We start from the raw sequence: 24,927 nt of genomic DNA, 5'->3' as shown, positions 1-24,927 counted from the left end.
AGGATCATTGAAATAGGTTGTACGTGCTGACTGTGGCAATTTGTTAAACAGCGTGTTACCGTGAAATTAACTGCAGGTCTGCTTTGAAAGTCATCAGGTTTAACATTTAGACATTAAAAAGTAATTGACACATTACTAGCAAGACTGCATGTTGCATTTGTGTCAATTGCATTTCACAAATGTGTTTGTTTTATGTAAAAGGGTAAGATTTTATGACACAAACAGATGGTCAGCTATAAATCGTCTTCCACATCTAAGTGAGGCTGTATGGCGTTAATATGGTGTGGAATATAAGCAACTATATCTTATATTCTTACATCTATGTCAGTCCAGTTAATAGGTTTGATCGTTTATCCCAGTTTTTGAAGTGTTGCTAACTTTCACAGCTTTTTCTGTATGTATGCATATGTATATCATGCGGTCTCTCGGGGTAGAAGGTGCTTATCTTTGCCACTGGTTGCTGTGCAATCATTTATTGAGGTGTGGAAAAAAGGTCAAACAGGTTTATTTTATTGCCTCAGATGTGTAACCTTGTAACATATTGACCCTTTTAATGCTTATTATTAAACCAGTATGTGAGCATGTTACCGTTGTTGTAAATAAAAAGCTAAAAATATACGTTAAGATCATTATTATTATTTTATTATTATTATTATTTTTTATTTTTATTTTTTTTTATTTTTTTTTATTTGATGATCCAGTTAATCTTGATTGTGCAATGTGTACATATTAGATGAGACTACACAAATGTACACAAAAATCCCAACTGTTGAATTATTACTTAAGGTCATTAACTACAAGCTTATTATAACAATATTATTATAACAATACGTTTATTCTGCAGTCACGTGAGTTGAAAAAACGTAACATAGGGGTGTGTCATTTTTCAAGGCAACTTAGACCATTTACACAATTATCTCACAAGGCTCAAGAGTAGTGAGCTGAGACCCTTGCCAGCTATTTATTATGTATTTACAGTGCTTACAGTGTTTTGAGGACCTGAATCTTATAAAACAATCAAGTTATTCTTATGTGTGTGTGTGTGTGTGTGTGTGTGTGTGTGTGTGTGTGTGTGTGTGTGTGTGTGTGTGTCATTTTGGACCCCAGTTGAAAGTAAACACACGGTAACCTTCACCTCTTCCTGATACAACTGGCCACTTCCCACTGTGCAAAACTTCAGCAGTTCATCCAGACATCGGTGTGTTTCCCAAAATAGAAGAAGCACATTGATCTTATGGTGCAGATTGACCTGTATTAGTCCAGCTTGTTCCAGTTTTCCTGCTTTTTGTGTTAGGAAACCTGTATTTGCCACTGCAGATATCAGACCAGCTGCTGTTTACAAAATACCATGGAGTAAATTCCACTTGCAAGCAACTTCGACAGTTTATCTTATCTAACCATGAAAAGAGATTTTCATTTCTAGATATTTTTTTTGTAACCTATAATTAGCAAAATGAGCCCTTTTGGGTTTACTCTCGCCCTCTTAGAGCTTACTGTGTGGTTATAAGCCTTGCCGCTATCAAATTTATCCAGCAGGCATTTTTGCCTTTGCTTCATTAGCAGGTGGTCTATCGGTCTGTGATATCAGGCCCCATATTGAGACACTGCTTTTAAAGTATATGTGAGTAGATAGAGCTTAAACGGCCTCTCTCTGTCTCTCTGGACCCTGTTTTGTTGGAGGATATGAAAAAAAGGGGGGGGGGGGGGGGCAGCCAGAAACAAACGCATTGCACGTGGCAGCTGATTTTGACCAGATCTGGACAAATCATTCCAATATGAATAATGCTGTCTGCAGAGAGAGAGCGAGAGAGAGAGAGAGAAGTCTCCTGCATCTCACAAAAGAAACATTGTTTTGCTACATGTTTGATACAAAACACACGTCTAAAATTTAGAGTTTTTCCAACTTCTTTTGAGGTAAAAGCTGGACGCTTTTATGTGTAATCACACAGAAGAAACAGTAATCAGTTCCATATGCAGCTGTTTAGAATTAACCACTAGGTGGCAGCAGAGATCGTCTTACTGTACCCGACATCCTTTATTCTCTCTGGTTCTCCCGATCTAATTTATTTGATTCACTGTAATTGGCTTGTGTGCCGAAGCTGGTATTTAGAGGAGTGTTGTTTGTACTTCAAAGGGGGGCAGCAGAGAATTATTTGTAGGCTCAAAAAGGCTGTAACTGATTCCAAACAGTAGGTGGGAGATCAGCGCTCTTATTATCTGCCTCTTCTTACATTTAGCAGTGCCACGTCAAGCAAATTCTAATTCTCAAGTTTTGTTGTAAGGTCTAATCCTCCCCCACCTCTAAAAAAGACAAAAAAAGGAAGCTTGAAAACACCAGATGAATGTTCTCTTCTTGTCCAAAATATCAAATATGCCCTCATTAAATCAGGAATCGAGAGAAGTATGGAATTTATGTGAAAAAACCCACACATTTTCTTAAATTTGTACAATAACAGAGAAAAATATAGGAATTGATATAGTATTTTTTTTTAGAACATGTGCACACAGACAAAATTCAAGAGTAATGACTTCAAATAAATGAGTAAAAACAAAAAGTTCTTAGAAACTTATCACTCTAACAAAATGTTTGCATTGGAGCACCTCAAATGACTTTTCACAAATACTTAAACTTTCATTCGTGTATGAATGTCGCTGCTGTTTCCAGAGAGAGCCCAACAGATGCTGAGAGGAAATCTTGCATGGACCCGTTATGGAGCTGGAGACACAGCCCATAACTGGAGCTACACCGTAACATGAGATTCTGCTGGGCGGGATGAAGCAGCACCAAGGAGGGGGAAGAACAACAGAGTGGTGTGTGTGTCTGTGTGTGTGAGTGTGATGTGAACCTCAGAAAGAAAAAGAAAGCAAATTAAAGGGGCGTGTGTTTGGGTTAAAAAAAAAGAGAGAAAGAAAGAGACTTACAAGTGTGAGGAGGGAGTTTCCAAAGTTTTCAAAGAGGGTGGCATATTCTGCACTTCACTCTCAGCTTCCAAAGCCTCAGCACTTACACAGCCTCACAGCCTTGCAGGAAGCACAAATATGTGTGCGTGTGTGCTGGTTTATGAGCAACGGTGGAAATGTTTGCATTTCATTAACTTACCGCTGTTGGTGTAAAGGTGGATTTTAACCTTGAGACAAAGGGGAAGAGAACTTCCAAAATGGGATAGAAAAAGCAATCAAACTGACACCTTGAGTTGAGACACTGGATTTGGGTGAGTCAGAGAGACAGGGAGGACAAAACAGTGGATGGATATGGGCAGAGAGCGACTCACTCTGGGACTGCTGCTGCGTTTGGGCATCCTGTTCACTGCTGTGTGTGTGTGCATTCATCTTTACCTGGAGAGAGGTTGGCAGGGTGCCTCAGCACCCTTGGCTTTGAGACGTCCAACTAAATCTAATCAAAAGTGGGGTGAACAGAGTAAAATGAAACAGGTGTCTGCAGAAGAAGCAGAGGAGCTGGGCAAAAGCATTAAAAGGAGAATTTCTTATGTTCACAAACTGAAGAAGGACAGTCTAGTTAGGAAGACTGAGGGAGACACAGAGGGCCCCTCACCACGATGCTGCCCGCCTCTGCAACTACACAGAAAGGTATGTTTGATATACCATCAACTTCTTAGCTCTTAATTGTTGTGTTTAAGATTTTTGTCAGGTTTATCTGATTCCTAGATCAGTGATTTCTTACTGAGTAAGAACTACTGAGTTAATGCTCGGTAAATCCCAGAAGGGTGATGATGGAAGAACAGGCAGCAGAATTGATGCATGTTCAACGAGTGCCTCTGAAATGCTTTGATGTCAAAGAAGAGAGGGTTTGCCACTCAGATTTCTGGCAGTACAGGACTGCATTTATTTTTCTGAGACAAGTGTTGGCCTAACACACAATGACAAATCAAGCACTCCCTTAGTGCATCAGCTGCAAATCTAAGACAGTCAGCTCTAACAAAGAAACACTTCATTTGTGTGTTCTAAAGTAAAGTGTGCGTGTTAGTCCCCATAGGGAAATAGTTCCTCTGCATTTAACCCATTCACCCAGTGAAGCAGTGGGCAGCCACCAGTGCAGCGCCCGGGGAGCGTTGTGTAGGGACAGTACCTTGCTCAGGGGTACCTCAGGGTAGCCGTTCAGTGGAGTCGAACCCCCGACCTTCCGATCATGGGGCCACCACTCTACCTACTGAGCTATCCCTGCCCCTTTTTTTTTTTTTTTTTTTCTGGAGCAAACATTACTTTACACACACTCAAACACACACATGCATGAACTCCAGAAGCTTGACCCTGTGACCCACGAAGGGTGTGTTAGTGCAGCAGCTTAACAACCCTCCACTTCCCTCCCCTCTGCTGTCTCTTCATGCATTTCTCTTTGATTCATTTCTGCTCTCCGCCGTTGCCTTCATGTTGTCATTTGATCTTCCCATCCATCATTCTTCCTTTTGTTCCCCTTTCACTGCCAATTTCTGTCAACCCTCCCACCAGCAACACACACACACACACGGTGAGCTCTTTCCACCCTACTTTAGTTTCTCATTCTGTTACATTGGGATAATAAATGCTTCTTCGCTTTTCTGTCTTTAAATCTTTAATGACCTAAACTAGAGACAAAGAAGCCTCAGCACAAGAGTTTTAAATGCCGTGAAAAATCACTGCAGGGCTATCATTCCATGCCTTGAGATGGGCACTTGTGCACCATCAATATTACATAGCACCATATGCTCACTCCACCTAATTTCTAACATAAAATTTGTCTCCTAAGATGCCCCGGAGGTGCCCAGATAAAATTTTCTGTGTCATGCGCTGCTGCTATTTAGCTCTCTCGCTTCCTCTCTACCTAGACTGTGCTTTTCTTTCCTTTCCCTCTCATCTCGAAGACGTGTGTTAACGCTTTTGCTCTGTCATGTTACCTTGTCCCTCTCATGCTCCGTTTTGCTTCCTCATCTCTGCTGTCTGAATCACTTTAAAACTTCAAACCCGCCTTCCACTTTCTCTAACCTGTCTTTCTCTTATGTTCTCTCTTTTCCTTGAACATCGCTCTCTTGCTGTCTCACTAGCATACTGCTTTCTTCTCCCTGAACATATTCATGCAACTCAGATAAAATAAAATAAAAAGCTGCAGGCTGCCGTAAGGAAAATTACATTTTAAAACCTAATTTCCGGTGAGGCTTTGTAAAGCATTGTGCTTTTATAAGCGCTCACTGATTTAGGAATTTATGTACTGAATGATTTGTTCAGTTCAGCATTTCCTGGTACTGTAAAAATGAGAGCATGTAGACCTTATCCCAGTCCACCTTTCTATGCCATTTAAAAGATCTGGGTATCAGTTAAGGCACCACGGCGGCACAAAGCCTGGGGCCTTTCTGTGTGGCGTTTGCATGTTGTTTGTGGGTACTCTGGCTACCTGTCATACCCCAAAGACATGCACTTAGTGGGGTTAGGTTAATTAGTTATTCTGAAATGCCCATAGGTGTGAATGTGAGTGCAAATGGTTGTCTCTCTCTGTGTTAGGCATGCAACAAACTGGCAATCTGACCAAGCTGCACTCTTCTTTGCACCCTATGGCATTTGGGATAGTCTCCAGCTGATGCTAAATTGGGTAAGCAGAAGAAGATGGATGGTATTAATGCCACTATTGTGGAAAGTGTTACACCTACCATGAACACAACTGGTTTCATTCACACTTTTACCTCCTTGTGAGCTGCGGTGAAGGTAATTGATAATTAGTAAAGATAATCGTACTTTTATACCTCTTCATATGGCTGGATGATCTTCACGAATTACATAAAAGAAGGGGCATGTGACTGCATCTATGTTACAGATGACTCATGAAACTAAACAGCTCTGACCAGACAATTGATAACATGTACGTGAGGCAGTATTCAGACTGAGGTGCATTAATAAACCCCATACAAATAGACTAGAGTATCAGTTGTTGTGTTCAGATTCTAAAAATCTGTAACAGATCTGCTGAAAATGCTACAAGCAACAGCTGAACACGAGTCTTGAGAAGGGAAACAACATTTGACAAAACAATTCAGCATGTCACATAACGTTTATTACCAGATGGCTGACTTGAAGTTATTTGATTACATGTAAATTTTCCGTGCAGTGTTGTTACAGAAGTGCAACGTAAAACATCAGGTCAAATGAAATTGACATGACTGGTATGCATTCCATTTATACCAAGCAAATTATCCTAAATTTGTAGTTATTTGAATAAATAAATCTTTGATTTTATAGATTTCAGATTCATTTTACTTAAAACTATTGCTTTGTGTTTGCAAGAGAAAATAATGTTTGAGTGCAGATACTTATATATGCAGTTTTGGTTCGCACTTTAAGGCCCTCTTAGCTACATTTTAAGCCTTTTACAGTAATTGTGGTCTCCAGGTCTTCTCATTGCACATATATGATAAAGAAGCAAGTCATTAGATCACAAAATATTCACGCACTGAACAAAGTAGGTGGCTGCACAGTTTCCTCATAGCAAGGAAGTCAGGGTTCAAATCCACCGGTCAAATTTCTAAGAGTTTCTGTGTCCTGTGCCTCTCTGAGTAATCTGGCTTCATCCCCCTACCAAAAGATGTTAATTTGTAAATAGAGGATAGGTTTGAAAGGTTATCAGGTTATACCTGGGATAGATTCCCAGATGGATGGATAAAGTAGTGGTCATCCATTTAATCAAAAATGCACAAGGCCTAACAGTTTTTAGGTTCTTCTGAGCAAAAGCGAATAAAAGTAAAAGATAATTGAAGAACAAAATAAAGCCTGTGTTTAGTAATTAGGGCTTAATGATACACAGATCTAATGTATAGCTGTCTGTACAAATCCATATACAATATTTTCTCTTTCACATTAGCTGCTTGATATTGCTACTGCACACCAGCAACTTAAGTACAACAGCTTTATAAACACAGCACTTGCTGATCTGTCATCTTTGCTACACTTTGAAAATGTCAGACATTAACGATTTTCAGCTTTGAGGCATTTTCTGAGCAAGATGAAGTGAGAGGTCATTAGAAAAGGCAAATCTCATTTTAAAACTCATTCAAGAGGGTAAAGCACAGGAGAGGTTGCTACTGTACCACACTTTACCACCTTGAATAACAGACGGTTGCTGACACATTCTGTCTCCCTTAATAAACTGTACAGGTATGAGTGTGAATTAGAGCCTCAGGGTCTTTTTTATAACCAATCTAAAGGAAATGTAATCTCTTGGCTGTCACACATCCACGTTAAAACACACACACACACACACACACACACACACACACACACACACACACACACACACACACACACACACACACACACACGCGTGAGTCTTCTTGAATCATTTACCTCATGCAGTCTTTCTTCCCCACTGGGAAAGGAGCAGAGGGGTGAGTTGGTAAATTATAGACACATATAAAATGTGCTGGTCAAAACAACAGCAGCGGGGGTGGAAGGGGAAACACGGGGAAACCAGTGTCTGAATGGCAGAATTCTGTCACATTTAACACATTTACAGGGATAGCAATGTTACATATCCAATGTTTGAAAAGGGCTAAAGAAAGAAAGACAGAAGAGAGCAAACACAGCAGGGCTCTGGTGACTCAGCCCCCTGACTTTAACAGCAATAAACAGACTGCTGGCCTTTTCTCACAGTGACGCACACACAAAATATATAACCTACACACTCCAACGCAGGTCCATCTCCCAAGCTGAAATGCTGGCGACTTGCAAAGTCACGAGAAGTCACCATATTATATCTGCTAATTTAAGCAACTATTCTTTCTATGCGGATTCTGCTTTGACCTACTATCCTCCCATTGGTTAGAGAGGAAGGGCCGCCACTGCCATAACTGGATAATAGTAACAAATACCATCATTGTATAATGTAGCCATAATAAGGTTAAAAGGTTTGCAACAAAAAAAGTGGTAACAATATATCCTGATGTGTAGCAGTTGTAGTGGTGCAACAAATTGTCAGTATTAGGAGTCTGTATGTAATCTCAATTTTTCCCTGTATGGTCCATATAATATAATTACACAATGCACATGCATGATGAAGTTTCTGGCACACAGTTTTTATGCTGATGTTAAGGCGAGAGGAAGCACTCAGGTCGGATATCAACTTTTTCTGAGTTGGGCATCAAAGTTTTGTTGCATCTGTTGTGAAGACTAAACATCTTGTTATCTTTAAAGCTTTGCATGACTAAGAAGTAGTTTAGTGCCCTGTCCAATTTTGTGTACAGTATGGTTTGTGATGCTAATAGGTTTTTGTATTAACAGCTCACCTGCACTACCAGTGATCAATACTTCAGTGCTGTCTTTGCTGTACATTTACAAATGTACATTTACAAATGTACAGCAAACCTAACAATACAACAATCAATGTAGATTGTCCATCTCAAGAGTCTTCTAGATAAATAATCTTTATAAAAAGCATAAAAAGATGTAGTATGTTGTAAAGAAATGTTAATCCCCTGACCCCTGGATGTTTTGAGGTTGTATAAACTGAAAAGACAAATTACTGTGTTGTTTAAAATTCTTTAGCTGAGCGTAGCAGAGCATTCAGAATTAAGAGGTGTATCTGTAGTAATATTGTTTTAAGAAAGTTTTCAGCTGTGTTACAGAAAGACACTTCTGGCACTGAGGAAAATGGATAACACTGAAATGTAACATTAAATAGAGCTTATGCTTTTCAAAGTATTGACTTGTAATCATTTACTGCTTAAACGCAGTTAAATTCAGCAGCAACAACAGCATGCATCATACTGATCAATCTTAATACAGTGATGTTGTTTCAGTCCACAATTTTGCTATGAAGCAAGAGGAAGAAATCTGTGCTTGGAGCAACTTTCTTTAATTTAAGGACACTTTCTACTCAGTCTGACTGCTTCCTGTTAAAAAAAGACATTACTGATTGTTACTACTGCATTTACTCTCTGTAATGAACTCTAAAATCTAAAACCAACCTTGCCATCACTTAATATTAAAACATCATCATCATCATCATCAAAATTCATATAGAAATGGAGTACTATTCATAAATTGCTACTTGTACCAGAAATCACTTCATAGCTATCTTCTCAAGTCTCCCTTCCATATCCACAGTGTCCTATTTCACACTGTGAATGTATTTTGAGAGTCTGCGACCTGTAAAGCTTTTACTCGGGAATTCAGTGGCAGCATTATTCAGAGATTACTTGTAGATAGGTCGGCTGCCAATCACATGTCAAACACACTGAACCTCAAAGCCCACAGACAGGCTGTAAATACAGTAAATCACTAGTGAAAAGCAAAGATGAACCATGGATTCTCTTTTCATTTTAGACTATTTTACCAGTGGTGTTCCATCAGGACAAGCAAGGCAGGCACTGCTTGCCTTGTCAAATCTAAAAACAGATATAAGTGAAAATGTACCAAAGCAAATTGACCTCTCTCCTTTCATCTCAGACAGTCCTGTCATAAAGCTTGTCGCATGCCAATTAATATGTGCATCCATCCTTTACATTACTGCCGTCTTGTGGCTGCAGTCAGATGTTGTCGTTGTCGCTATTGTGCTTCTTGCAGTCTTGTAGAAAACTGCATATTTGTCGACAACATGTAGGGAACGATATTGGCATACAGGCTTTCTAAATATCACGCTATTTGCCATTCTTTCAAGTTGTTCCCAAAATATGTTATATCTTTAAAGAAAGCATTGTCAAGAGAAAGAGAACGAGCTGTCTACCTAGTTAGAAATGTTATATTATAATATTAAGCTCAAGTTACTCGTGTCCAGTTATTATCCATTACCTGCTACCTACATAATGTTTGTGGAATCACAGTAAACATTGGTCATGCTACCCTTGCCTGACTTTTACTGCACTATAAAGAAAACAAAAGGAATATATGCAAAATACATTATGATTCCCTTAAAAGTAAATTTAGAGTATAGAGTGAGGTCTCCAGAGGTTTTTGGCTCTTGGGGTTTTTTTTTTTTTTTTTCAACCACTGCATTTGTTTAGTTTTTTTTTTAACATTTTTTATGTGATGGGACTGCTCCAACTCCAGCTTCAAATGACATCTAAAGACAAATGCTCCAAAATCTAATTCACATTATCTGTAGCCTTGAGTCAAAATGAATCAATTTACATCTGTGAGAGACAAAAACAGTGATCGTGTCAAACTTTTTCTCATGAGAGTAAATCAAACCACTAAAGTGAAAGATGATCAAAATTGCAAACTACATGCTTGTTGTCTGTAGGAATAGAATAAACGCTACTATATGGCCTCAAAACCTATAATTATAATATTCAAAAACAACCAACAAGCCAAAGCAGTCTCCAGTTTAATTCAAATGATCCTTTTAATTAGCTGAGACACAAATTCATTCATTGCAAGGCAATTTTTAATTACTTTTGTTCAAATGGGTAACAGCTTGATTATCAATGAACACTATGCTTCTGAGCATTGATTAGTTCAGAGTTAGGATAAAGTGAGAACAGAAAAAGCAATCCTGCTTCAATCTCTGCCAGGCGGTATCAGGTCCCAGTAGATTTTCTTAAGCAGACACCCGATGACCTTCCTTATGTCACGGAAAACTGAAAGATTTGCCTCTGCAGACAGAGAGAGCAAGATAAAAGACTGCTGAAAAGAAGAAAAGAGGTTGACCTTGTATAATCCCAAAGGTGTGACTCAAGTCAGATCACTGGCACCCTTAAGCACCAACTGAGATGCTCAGAGAACTAAGAAGTCACAAGAACTAAGTGCTAAGAAAGCTGGTACATTACCTGCCTGGTCTTAAGCTAAAAATTCCATATCCATTAGCAACACTGCATGTTGCAGATAAAATATTTACATCTCTATATGAACTCCACAAAAACGTATATAATCTTATAATGACAAATTTGTAACACATGAGCTGAGTAGTCACTGTACATTTTCTTATGTTTAATAAGAGAGCTTTATTTTTCTCTTCAGTCACTTGTCAGAAATGTCAATATAAACTTTAGCTAATCTGACACACCTGCCAAAAATAAATATAAATATAGATAAAAGTGCCTGAGAAACTTCTCAGTATGCACAGTAGTGATGGGATTTCCGGCTCTTTTTAGAGAACCGGCTCTTTTGGCTCGGCTCACTAAAAAGACAAGCTTTATGACAGGACTCTTTCGGCTCCCAACCGGCTCTTCAGGTTGTTGTGTTGCTTTAATTAATTTATTATCAACAACAATATAAAATTATGCACAAAAGGAGTTACTAATGTAAAAAAAAAAGTGGTTTTATTTATATATGTTTATATATGAATATATGCAGTGGCCCTTGGGGACAAGGCACGTACAAACTCCAAAATGCATTTCTAGCGTTAACTGAACTTCCAAAACAGAGCTACCTAGATCACTTAAATTACACAATTGAAAGCATATGTGTATTGTTTGTGTATTTATACACAAGCACTCATATATATTCAAATAATTAAAAAAAAAAATCATTTACCTGTTACTACCACACACCAAATCCAGTTATTGGTACTTCCTGGCTAGTGTAGCCACTAGGTAACAAAAAGCTCAACACTGCCCCCTAGCATCCTGGAGCATTCTGTTGTGTTTGTACGTGCTTCGGAGTTTGTACGTGCTTTGTCTCTAGGGGCCATCGTAAATATACTTTTATTTATTCACTCCACATAAAATGTAATAAATCAATCATATAATACAAAAACCAACTATTTACATTTCAACTTTTAACTATTTAAATTTTCAGCTTTTTCCTTTTAAACAAATTTAAAGTGAAACAACACAAAACACTGCAAACCACAACACAATCAAATATAAATATGAAAAAATTTGAAAACAAAAAGAAGATACACATTCTCTGTCAGCCCTGTGACAGACTGGCGACCTGTCCAGGGTGGACCCTGCCTCTCGCCCTATGACAGCTGGGATAGGCTCCAGCGCCCCCCGCGACCCTGAAAAGGATAAGCGGAAGCGAATGGATGGATGGACATTCTCTGTCATATGGGCCTGCATGAATAAACTTTCTGAATCCTTTATCATCCGCAACTGAAAATAGTTGTGGATGATTACTATACCTTTCTAATGTGACGTTGTTGTCCCTGGCTCTCTTTCTCTCTCTTTCCCTCCGGCTCTGTTCCTGTGCTACTGCGAGTGTAACTACCGGCCCTCCCCCCTCTTCCCAGCGCAAAGCACGAGGCTCGCGTGCGGAGTGAAGCGGAAAAAAAAGTTAGAGAGAGAGGGTGAGAGAAAGAAAAAGAAAAAAAACACGGCTCGCATCGTTCACTTCAAAGAGTCGGCTCTAAGATCCGTTTCGTTTGCGACCGACACATCACTAATGCACAGTCTATGAAGCTTTAAAGAACCATACCAGTGGCTTGGTATGTTTTTAGCACATTTACTACCCTATACCTAAACCCTATAGCATTACATCAGAGTGTACTCCATCAAAGTGACCATCAAGTCTGCATTACTTTTAAAAAAATAATGCAATTGCCATGCAATTCTGCAGATGAACTGTGCATAAATAATGTATTGAGTAAAGGCTATGCAGACACTATCTTCACTTAGTCACTTTACAAAGCAAAGATTTAATCATAAATCTTTTTGTTTGTTTAGTGTTTTTCACCAATCTAAACTCACAATTTGAAACTTGTTCTTTTTTTGGGGGGGGGGGGGGGGGGGGAGGGGCAATTGACTAAACTAAAGTCGAATATTTATAAAGTCAAATGCAAAGCAAATGCATCTGCAAACTATAAACTTTTAAGAAAGCATCTAGGTTTTGTTGTTAATTCATTGAAACTTGCAAGCGCACTGCTGTGGCATTTCAGGTTTGCATTTGCCACACTGAGTGCAAAACCGACTTTATTTAAGTGATCTTTCTTAGAGAACAGCACAAGCAGAATAATCCGCTTTTACCGCAGGATCACAAGCACCTCACAAGCAGGCTACATAGGAAGTTGTGCATTAACCGCAGGCAGAAAAATCACAGAAAGGGGTGTAAATATGTTTAGACATACAAAACCTTTGATTTTCTCAACTTTTGGATCATATTGCTGCAGTGACATTGCAGCACAGATTATGCGTAGACCATCCCCTAGAAAAACAAACAGCTCTAGACAGGCACGTAGCTTTTTTTTCTCAATATGAGATTAGTATCAAAGTCCAGCCAAAAGAAAACAAGCTACTACGTGGTTGTGCCAAGTTATGTCAGGGAGAGCACAAAGAGAGCTTTCAGATAATCAATTACCTATTTTCTTAAGAGTTTATAGAAATATGACTATTTTACTTTCATGAGCAAGCTATCTGCACTTTTTTTTTAAACCATGAGAAACAACTGAGAGCACATGGCCTAGTGCAGCCAAGGCTATATTAATACTCTTTTGATTTGTCAAACTGTTAAGATAACAGCTGGGAGCTTTCACTCTCAACTTTTAAATGTGTTATTTTGTACAAACCCAACCTCCAACCACATGTTGCTGGAGGAAAGTCACAAATCACTCAGTGCACTTTATGTTACAGTGAGTCTGCTTTGTGTGCTAGCTGCCATCACACAAAGACGCCCAATGGAGGACAGAGGGCGTTCAGTGTCAGGATCTGAGTCCAATGTCCTGATCGCACAATACTCCCTTCAGACTTGTCTGGAACATTCCAGAAAGTTCTCAGCCTCCATCCAAACCGTCATGAATAAGTGCATTGACCTCTGAAACTGGACACCCTCACTCCCATCTTTGCTGCTCACCTTCAATGCCCATCTATGAATGCATGCACACACAGGTTGTGAATTCAGCTTTCAAGCTAGCAGTGCTTAGAATGTCAGCAAAACACTTGCTTGTTAATGAAGCAGAAATTTCAGTAGGACCATGCTAATATGGCAGCAGACACCACTCAGCAGCAGAGAAGGCCAATGAACCTCAAGAACAATCATTTAAAGAGAATGCAGCTGCTTTGAGACTCATTTAAATCGGTGCTATCTCTGTTTGGAAAGGAAGTTTCTGCCTTAAAGTCTTTCACTCTATAAAAGTTATGTTAATGACAAACAAATGTGAAATGAGAATGAGAATGGGAAACACAAAGGAAAAAAAAACAATTATACATGAATATCACAAAAAGGATTATCGTTAAAATTACAGCCCTGTGCAAAAGTCTTGAGCCACCCCATGTTCTATGCAAGAGAGAACATCAACTTTTTAGACACCAGTGAATCTCTTGTTGAAGTATAATCACATTTTTTACAGTGCTGTCAAGGAGTAAGAGGTAAAGTGGTCTCCCTGAGCAATACTTCTCCAGGCTTTCTGGAGGTCTCACAGGCTGTCTTTGGTCATTGGCTGCTTTTTCACTCATTTTCAGTCCAGTCCTTGTACCTGACCATTTTCGAGGAATTTCGTTTGCTCCTTAAGCCATTTTACATATATGAACCATTCAAGCACAAAAAATGTTGTGTCTAGACATAACAGACAACTTGACAAAGAAAAAACTTTATTGCTTAAAAAGAGAATTCCTGTTGCAGAAACAAAATTTGTTCCTATGTCTTTAGTCGAATCCATGAAAGATGCCAAGGATAACACATTTTGACAAATATATTATTTTTGCTCCAACAAACTGATTCCCAAAGCATTATTATCCAAAAAAATCTTTAATATCTCAGCATTATGTGCAGTGTGTACTTAAAAAAAATTAGGAAACTGCACATGTGAAGGACACAAGAGTGTCAGACCTAAAAAACTAGAGAAGATGAAAAATATCTGAAAGTCCTGTCCTTTAAAAACAGGGAAAAAATCCAGCCTGTCCAACCTGAGAGAGGGTCTGAAAGATACATCAACTAAAGGTTCAGAAGTATCTACTCTTCTTCAAACAGTAGATGGCTGTAAACAAGCCATTCGTAAAAAAGGGAAACAATTTCAACTTTCAGTATGACATTGATCCCAAACAAACTGCCACTCAAGTAAAACTATATTCAGGTAGAAAAACACACAATGGCAAACTATCAGTCATGAACTGCCCCCCTCAGAGCCCAAACCTCTATATTCTTGAAGAAATGAGGGATCAATTTGACTTAGAACAGAAGAAACGTTGGCTAACTTTCAAAGTCTGTTTTTGCCTCATATGCAACATTTCCATGTATGTTTGCACATGTTAATGTCAAAAAATCTTTGTACTATTTTGTATTTTAATAAGAAAGGATGACGAAATGAGGGGTAGCTCAAGATATCTGTATACTGCTATATGATATAGCCATCTTTTTTTTCATTTCTGTACTGCAATTATTTACACAAAAGACACAAACGGACTAATAGATGAATAAAGGAAGAAAGAAAATGAGGAAGAGCCAAGAGTGGAAACTGCTGCCTCCATGTGTCTGTCTTAGTTTCCCTGTTTGTTTGTTTTTTGGGGTTTTTTTCCAACTCCATCTTTGGAAGAAAGTGTCATATGGTGCTCAGCATGCTCCCTCTGCTCTTCCCAACCAGACATCAAACATAAATCTCAGATCTAGGATATTGTCCAGGAAGATCGCCTCACATACACGCACACACACACAGACACGCACACAAAGAGATTGTAACTGCAAACAATGAGGCCCCATCTGTCTCCTGAGATGCTGGCCAAGAGGGCCCAATTCAAACACAACACAATCCAGACAGAAGACGGGGTATTTTCAGCAGTGTCACTCTGTTTTTTTTCTATTATGCAAAATAGCTATATATGAAATATTTCAGTCCATGGGAGCACCTATACCTGTGTTGAGTTTATGAATGCATGCATGAGCAAAATTACCATGATGTGACTGGAAGGCGTTTCCAAGGCAACAGCCGGTTCCTATAGAAGTTAATAGCATGTGTCATGACAAGCCAAACGACTGCACAAACCACACACAGGTCTCAAATATGCACGCTTGTGTGTGTACATGAAATAGGGAGGACAGTGATCAGCTTCTGTTCTGACAAGAGCCGCTTCTTAACCCGGTGGATGTGCTGAGTGTTAACTGGAAACCACAATTGGCTGATAGGAATCTATCAAACCAAGTCAGACACCACTGCCTTTCCTTTCTCTAACAGCCGCTGTGGCTTTGAAAAAGATTGAGCTTTAATGGCAAAGCGACAAGCTCTTGTTGTGGAGTGCCTCGATTTCTCCTTTCCCATTCAGAGTTGCAAATATTGAGCTGAAAATGGTCAGCAATCGCAACCGAGTTCTTGATAGGTTTTCTAACATTGTTCCTCGACACTTAAAGGAAACTATCCTGTTCTTTTATGTCTTGGTGAACTGATGCTTTATATAACTAGTTAAGTTCAATTTCTGTTATTTATTCTCCTGCTATGTTACTCCTGAAATTCAAGGCTGCAAAGACTCATGGATCCAGCACAGTTTATTGAGTGTGCTTGTGATACACCTGCAAAAAAGGAAATGTAGCTCTTTGTTACCCAAAACACTTGGGTGCTGCTTGCAGATATGTTTCGGTTTAAACTAGACGGACACAAAATGCTGCTGCCATGCAATTGATGACAAAATGCAGAGTCAAAATGGACATGTGCCGGTGTTCGACCAGCTTTGGTCTACAGCACGGGGGCGGTTAATTCTGCTGCCAGCAGCAATATCTGTGATGTAACACATTGTGTTGCGCATGAATGCAAAACCTCAAAGTCAAGCAAAACAGTTTTCTGGGATCGACCGGGTGCATTGTATTCCAGTTAGAGCTTCTCTCTTTTTCACCCACATGATTCATACGTTACAGTCTCTCTTTTACAGTAAACGCATTCCAGATGTGGCTTCGTAGACTTCTGCAAATGAGAAACAGCGTAGATACAAAGACGATCTTCACGTTCCCTCCTCACCGTCTGTGCCTCAACCTCCAATTTCTTGCTTTCTCTTCGTCATTCATCCAAACGCTTTGCTTCAGCCCTCCTCCTCCTCGTGTATCCCTCCACTCCTCTGCAGCCTTCCACTGCCTTCGAGATGAAGGCTCAAGTCTTCTGAGATTACTGCCTTTATTAAAAAAGATCAGTGTAATCCTCCACTTTAATTCTGTTATACCCTCCCTGTCTCTCACTGTACGCTGTCAGTGAGCTGGGATTGGCCGATGAGCCGGGCCTGCCAGAGGAATAGAGATGACTGTATATGGTCTATATCCAAGTCTCACAATATCCCAGATTAGTCAGAATGATAGAGCTTAGTGAGGATCATTCTTTGAGATTATCCTCTATTAGAGATGGACCGATCCGATATTACGTATCGGTATCGGTCCGATACTGACCTAAATTACTGGATCGGATATCGGAGAAAAATAAAAAATGTAATCCGATCCATTAAATATCACGAAAGCACCTCGCAAAACTTGCAACACGCCGTAACTCACCTCAGAACGTTAGCACGTCGGAGCAGTATGCATCACGTGATAGAGCGGCTGTGGCATGCGGGACCTGTCGGTGGTCTGGATAGCATGTGGAGCTTCGCTAGCAACCTGGCATTTCATCTCCGACAAAGTTATCCCCGAGAGAAGTAAAGCAAGTGTGTAAGTCCATCTCTGAATGTTTGTAAAGCATTCCCACGTTAAGCTTAACGAGCGACTGCCTCTCGCTCTCCGGCTGCTACTTCAATCATGAAACTGCTTAATGATCAGCTGATCGGCTTTTCTGTCGCGAGTCTGTGTCTCTAGTTTGTTTTTGGCCCACTTTGCACCAGAAAGAGGAAACCAGCGGCTGAACAACAGCAGCACGTTTAAGCTTGATAAGCTGTTGTTAGAATTTATTTAATATTTCTTTCTACACCAGGATCTTTTTCTACGTAGCTGACGCTGGTAACTGTGCAGGGGCGGATCTAGCAAAGTTTAGCCAGGGGGGCCGATAGGGCATGAACAGGGAAAAGGGGGCACAAAGACATACTTTTCTTTCTTATTCTCATTTAAAATGTCGAGCTTTTAATAAATAATTATCTGACACCCAAAGTTTTAATTTGATGTAAAATGAATAGAAGTCAATTACTGTATATAGTGACTATTAAGTCTAATATATACCCTAGTAAGCTATAGTACTTTTTACTTTGGGAAGGTACCATCTGTGCAGTCTGCAATTCTGTTGAAGAAAGATGTTGAATCTATTTAATATTTCTTGAAAAATAATTGATTTCTGTGCATTTTTTTTCACACTGCATCAAATTAAGGTTGATTACGTCAATTAAGCATCATGAGGTGGCGCGTGAGGGGTGGTTCCTTATTTTTTATTTATTTATTTTTGTTGTTGCTGGGAGTTGGAACCCTATTAGTTAGGTTGCTTAATATTTACGCTAAGTACTCTTTAAAATACCAGAACAGGGAGGATGGTGTAGGTCTAAGTTTATTAGATTGATCAGTATTGCTGAACTATGAAATATTTTTTTTGTATACAGGTATAACAGAATAGCTTTAGTGTAGTTGTTGTTTTAAACTTGAGTATGAACTTGCAGACTTGCAAAATGCAGCAAGATATTTTAAAAAACAGTTTTGTTGATTAAAAAACACTATATCGGATTCATATCGGTATCGGCAGATATCCAAATTTATGATATCGGTATCAGTATCGGACATAAAAAAGTGGTATCGTGCCATCTCTATCCTCTATATACCATTCAGAACAGTCACGTCGTATTGAAAGACTATCAGTTCTGTAAATAGATGATTGATTTTGCTCTTAATATAATAATTTTGGCCGTCCATCTCCTCTAAATAACCCAAGTATACATGGATACCTATGGAATCCGACCATTACAATTAGCAGCAATGTACGTAAGACCGTAGGATCAGAATTCATTGTATCTCAAATTAAAATCAGCATGTGGGATCTACTAATGTACATATCTTACACTCTATACCAGCTTAACCGAGACAAGTGCAGGCCTCGGTTATGTCAGTTAAGCTCAGTGTTCATTATTGAACAATAAGAAAGAGATTGTGTATAAATAGAGTCTATGGGAAAGTTCCATGGTGAAAACAGTTGACTAAAGAGAACATAAGGGGTCATTTTGCAAACCCCCCCCCAAAAAACATCTTGATGATCAGCAAGAAAATAGTCTATGAACTGACGAGATAAAAGTTAAACTCTTTGAATCTGGCGTAAAAACGAAAAGTGAGTATACCATTATGAGGTTTAGCCTTTTTTCACATAGGGCCAGGTATGGTTGGATAAGTTTTCATCATCAAAAACTATATTTACTTGGGTTTGTCTTTGCGTAAAATTAACATTTGCTTTATTAACTAAAACATGTAAGTGTCACAAATGTCCAAAAAAAAACAAAACCCTAAGAAATCTGGAAGGGGAAACTATTTTTCACTCTCAGAAATGTCCCCATCTGCCACTGAAGTCATGTGTGTACTATGTAGATTTGTTTGTATTTAGTAACAGGCTTCATAGTAGTTACAGATTTTAATTTAAAAGAAATCAAGCTTCGTCGTGTGATAAATGTTGCATTGCACCAGTGTTTACAACACCATTAAAAATCAGAATCTTTCTGCATTTTCCCTGAACCACATTAACACAACCCTGTGGGACATAAATCTCTGATATGATCTCACACCTGGGTTCACCACCCACTCAGAAACAGAGGGAGGTTAATGTGAATCAGCCACCAGCTGTTTCATTAAACCGCAGCTTCTCTGTCTGCCCACTTGCCCGTTTCACGTCTTGACCTTCGCTTGCCATTGGATACTGTTGGGTTTCCGTCCAAGCTGTCAGAAAAATACACCTCGTCAAAGACCATTTTTTGAACTTTAGGACAGTTCATGGTGTTAAAAAACAGTCCACATGCTGTTGAACTAAAAGCTTTGACCTCCTAACTGTACAGCCTGGTGATATTTTTCTGAAGTGTCTGGACTCTGATGAGAGCAATAGCTTAAAATGAGCAGCAGGTCTGACACTCAGCCACCCTGGCACTCTACCAGTGGATAGGAGTGACTTGGCAGCATTCACTCTGACACCTTATGTTTTCGAAATAGGCAGACCCAACCCACCTGTGGCTTGGTCCTGCATGACATTTGATACACTAATGAGAATTTGTTTATCCAAGCGGTGATTGTGCCGTGTCCTCTCAGACACTCTGCCCACACTGTCAGCGATCGCTACATACACAGACTTAATTCATTCTTGTTGTAAAGGCAATTAAAAAAAAAAAAAAAAAGTGTAACTCATCCTTTTTTTCTCATTTTTCCACAATTTGTGTGTTTGTTGTCAGCTCCACCCAATGTTATTTACCTCCCACCTCTCCATTCTTTTTTACTGCCTTCATTGTTCTGGCAGACAGTCCTCTCTTGCTTTATCCAGTCATCTCTTGTTCACCCATCCATCCTGTTCTCCCCAAGGGATTATTCATGCTTGGCCTGGCTGCTCACACCTCTCCCCCAGGCTGAGAGGCACCGATCCAATAACACACCCAGCTCCCAGGCTGTGGAGAAGGGCAAATTCCATCTTTGTTTGATTTTTTTTTTTTTTTTTTTTTTTTTTTTTTGGTGGATGGGGGGTTAACGCAAGAAGAAGGAAATACAAAAACCCCTCAAATCTTTATTTCATGGAAAGTGTAAACATTAACTGTAGTTTGTGCAGATATTTGAGCACCTCATAATAAAAGCTGCCAGTGATGGTGTTTCGGGTATGTCTCGGATCTGTTTCATTATTTGAGTGCATGACATTTTCATCCAGAATTTGCTGACATTTAAAGATATCCCGTCTTCCTGCTATCTGTGCCAATGACTGCCAAAAACCCTAAAGTAAAGTATTTCCCACCCACCTGGTTAGCAGCAGGCAAGGTGCTCTTTTAAATTAATGCTGCTCATTTTTTGCCAGAGAGCTCAGTCTTTACTTTATGTACTCAAATCATTTTGTTTCCATAGTCACTACTCCCGTGACCACAAACCCTTCCTGCAGCTTCTCTTCCATACCAGGGGTTTGGTTTTCCTACCTGCCAGGGAAAAGTAGAATTTTCTTGGAACATTTTCTGGGATTTTATGGTGATAAAAATAAAAATGTGTGTTCTGCATATATTTTTAGTTCTAACTTCAAAGATCAACAATACGTATTAGTTTTTTTATACCTGCATGTTCATCTCCTGTCAGCAGCTGAAGTTTAGCTAAATCTGATCTGATACTTCTGCTTGTCTCAGCATTTGTGCTTCAGCTTCATGCGGCTCGCCAGGCTTAAACTGAAGCACATATCAGCACTTCTTCCACCATTTCATTGGATTTTTAATTGAAGTGATACTTCAACTTAACTGAGCTCTCACACCGAAATCGGCAAGCAGTCTCCTTCATCATTTTTATTTAATGTCTTAAATGCTTCTTGATTTTAATTTCAGCTGCCACATACTTTGAAATATTTTGTGAGAAATCTTTTTTTTTCTTTAAATTCAGACTTTCCGCAGCAAGCCTCTGGAAAGCTTTACAGTTCCTGTTGTCATTCCACTGACAAAGTTTGGCTGACACACTTGAACTGACACTAATTTGAATTTCTCTCAGCTCCTCCACTCTAACTCACCCTTCAACCTTAATTCATCACTTACACTTACGCAGACATTTCCACTCGTTTCAGTGCTCGAGGGTAAAACTGAATCTTTAAGTGTTTTCAGCACTTCCAATTCACCTGATGCTTCAACCTCACTCAGTTCACACACTTAATCGGACGCTGTAATTGTATTTCGGCTGCTGCTTTCCTCAATAGACATGCTTTTCTTGTTATAATGTTTCATGTACATTTTTTTTTTCAGATTAACGAACCCCCTATTTAATTCATTTCCACTGACCATGTCATCTATGTAAAGGCAACAACCTTAAAATCTCTTGCTGAGGACAGAATTATGTCTAATTTCACAGGACTAAGGCTGCATCGCTGATGAGTGATGTTCTCTCTGTCTACCTTAGGTGCTGATGACTTGTTGTTGCTTGACTGAACACATAGTTTAGCACTAATCGCATCACTGCTCAGCAATAATCACCAGTTGGAAAAAAAAATCCTGATAGGTATGCACAGTGTAGAACCTGCACAAACCCATAGTCTCTATTTTGCACTTTAAGCCTATTGATTAAAGATTGAATTTATTTTAATTTCCCATTAAGGCAAAAATCATTTTAACTTCTGAGGGAAGTATAAACACACTAGATTTAAACTTGCACTGTACAAGTCAGGCTGGCTATTCCAGTCCAGCACTGCCATAAAGTCTCAAAGTAGCCATAAAATCTTTGACAGACACCTCCTCCCTTGGCAAATGCTTCCAAATATTTCCATTCCTTCTCTGCTGTAAAGTGCTGGATCACTCGTGCTTGTGTGAGCACTTTGGAACCTCCCATTGTCCTTTTCCTCTTCCATTTCTATTCAACCGCAGCTTACAGCACATACTGCAACCTCCCAGAGACTTCATTGTCCCAGATATCTGCCCTCTGATCAGTACCCTAGTCCCAACCTGTACCAGGGTGATGTATGGGGCCTGACAGCTGAGTTGTTCAGGGAGGACTGGGTAAGGAGATGAAAAGGGCAGCTCACAGACAGAGAGCTCTGGGAGTCCCCGGGATGCAGAAAGGTAGATGTTATTTGTACACGTGTAAATGTACTTCAAATGCCGTCTTTCTGTCTCTGTAAAACCCTCCTGGCTTCAATACTGCAGTTTAGGAACAATGTTGATTAGAAGTGGCATTTTATTTTCTTCTTTTTGTCAGGGGCTGTTTGTCAGACTGGGGGCTTTGCCAGAGAGATTTTTTTTTTATGGCCTGAGTTAAAATTATATGGTGGAATCTAAACAACAAATACTCCACGAGTTAAAAATCAAAAGACAGACAGCCCAATGATTGTTAACACTCATAGCATCTGATATTAAATAAACACAAAATCTGTGCAGCCCTGCTGTACATTAATGATGATGGTTTATGCTTAAATAGCTTTAAATTTATTGAATTGAGCTCTTTTTGTTGAGAAGCTGCATATTTCCACTGGAGATGTTTTGTCCAGAAGTAAATATATGACTATACCAATTAACCAGTTTATGTTCAAGACACTTCAGACATATGCTTTACCATGGGTTTAATGCCAATATGACTATTTACCTTGACTCTTCGAATCTTCAACCCATCACTCATAGCTGCCACTATAGCACTCAAATTATCTCATAATGCGCAAGCATATTTGTCAGATAATGATCTCTTCTGTGCTTGATACACATACAGATTTTAAAAACAAAACCTGTTCTGTTTTCAGTGTCTGTTATCGCATTTTTCTTTATATAAACATGTATTAGAGATGGACATTTTCAGCATTAATACTCAGGATGTAGGATGTGGCATTTCATAAATGCTTAACTTGTACTAATGAGCCATTACACACATACATCACCAGCCTGAATCTTTAATACTAATGCGGATGGATTCATGCTTTCATGATGTTTACACCAATTTCTGATCCAAATACTGCATCAGATATTGAGACTCGTGCAGGCAGCATTTTTCTAATCTTTTTTTGTGCAATTTTGGAAAGGAAACGCAAACTTTAGCCGTAGCTTCCTGTTCTTAGCTGATAGAAGTGTGACCCAGTGTGGTCTTCTGCTACAGTAGCCAGTCGCCTTCAAGGTTTGATGTCATGTGCACTGTTTGTAACGAGTGGTCACTACTACTTTCTTAACAGCTCGAAGGAGTCTGGCTGTTCACCTCTGACCTCTGGCCTTAACAAAGTGGCCGGTGAGTGTCTGTGGGTCCTGAGTGCCTTTTTAACTACGAAGCTGAGGTCAGTGATAGAGACCAGCAGAAAGCAGAAGTAAACAATCAATGGGGACGCAGGATGTTAGAAGAAAGAAAAAACAGGCAATGAAAAGAGCAACAGGATATTAGAAGACCGAGAAAGACAAAAGAAAACAGAAGCCATGATATAAAAGGAAGCAGAGAAAAGAACGGATGGGTTGAGGCAAGGCAAGCATTCGGATGTTTTGACACTCTGTAAATCGATTGAAGGCTTGATGCCAAACACTGAAAAGTGTCGTGTGGATCAAGCTCTGCAGCCATTAAAGCAAAAGCAGATTTTTTGTGTGTTGGCAGGTCCAGGATCTGCCTCAGTGGAGAAGAAAATAACACATATGGTGTTGTCAGATAACATATTAGCAGAGTGGTGTGGGGTTACGTACAGACCTGTAAAAAGTCAAGCAAAGTGTGCACTGTATAGACTCAAGTATATATTTTTTTAAATATATGTATAAGCTCTAGTGTGTGTACATGTGCAATGAAGATTAAAAGAAGGATCAGTTAGTGAAAGTGTCAAATGTCTTAGTTATAGTCCTCTGTGTTGAGGCCACGTTAACCATGAGAGAACCATGCCACACGTGTCCACAGCAACAAACCTAAACACGATCTTGTCAGTAAAGACAGCCTAATCTAATTTGCACAGCTATGGGAAATTATGAAATAAACTGCAGTGCCCATACACAGGAGCGCCCTAGGCAGGGACGTGCACTCTCGTCAAACCACAGCAGATAATTTGTTCCAGGGCTGCTAATGAACACTTGGCTGTGGTGTTTGACCCAAGAAATGATTGTACAAGCAACGAATACATCATCACAGAGCCGTCTCTGTCGCCCTCTGTACTGCATACTCTTTAACCCTCCTCTAATCACAAACAGGCGCATTCCTGTAGCATGGAAGCAGGCTTTAAAGCAAGGTTCTGCCACGTTTCAGGAATGCAGCACAGAGCTAAAGCTGCTAAAGCCCCCTGATGAAGGGGTCTAAGATCTTATTCTTCCACTTTCAAACAAAGCTCAATCCATACCTTCCAGCAAAGCATACACGTGAGTAAATAGGCTAGCAGTCCCCATTTTACTAAAATAACAACAGAAATGAACTTTAGCTGTTTGTCGCTAACACGTGTGTGTGGGGGAAATTTTCCTCAGAGCACACTGTGACCTAGTTCTATCAGTGGCTATACACAAGAGGGTTATAATACCTGAAAGAATAAAGCTCCCTTTATTGTTGTCC

The 24,927-nt window shown here is 39.5% G+C and overlaps 1 protein-coding gene across 1 annotated transcript in view; it reads left to right on the top strand.

Annotated features, from left to right (window-relative positions):
• The first annotated feature begins 2,982 nt into the window (after window positions 1-2,982).
• The window catches only part of mettl24 (methyltransferase like 24), a 40,695-nt gene continuing 18,750 nt past the window's right edge, over window positions 2,983-24,927 (top strand). The window contains exon 1 of the mRNA XM_085372981.1: window positions 2,983-3,588. Within this exon, the coding sequence (XP_085229107.1) occupies window positions 3,247-3,588 (342 nt within the window). The 5' untranslated portion in view covers window positions 2,983-3,246. The remainder of the gene's footprint in view (window positions 3,589-24,927) is intronic.

The sequence above is a fragment of the Diplotaxodon limnothrissa genome, linkage group LG15, assembly GCF_057381915.1.
Source record: "Diplotaxodon limnothrissa isolate DT_005_m linkage group LG15, D_limnothrissa_male_GT1.1, whole genome shotgun sequence".
Classification (NCBI taxonomy): Eukaryota; Metazoa; Chordata; class Actinopteri; order Cichliformes; family Cichlidae; genus Diplotaxodon; species Diplotaxodon limnothrissa.
The sequence above is the reverse complement of the archived record's forward strand: the minus strand, read 5'-3'. Positions and strand labels throughout refer to the sequence as shown.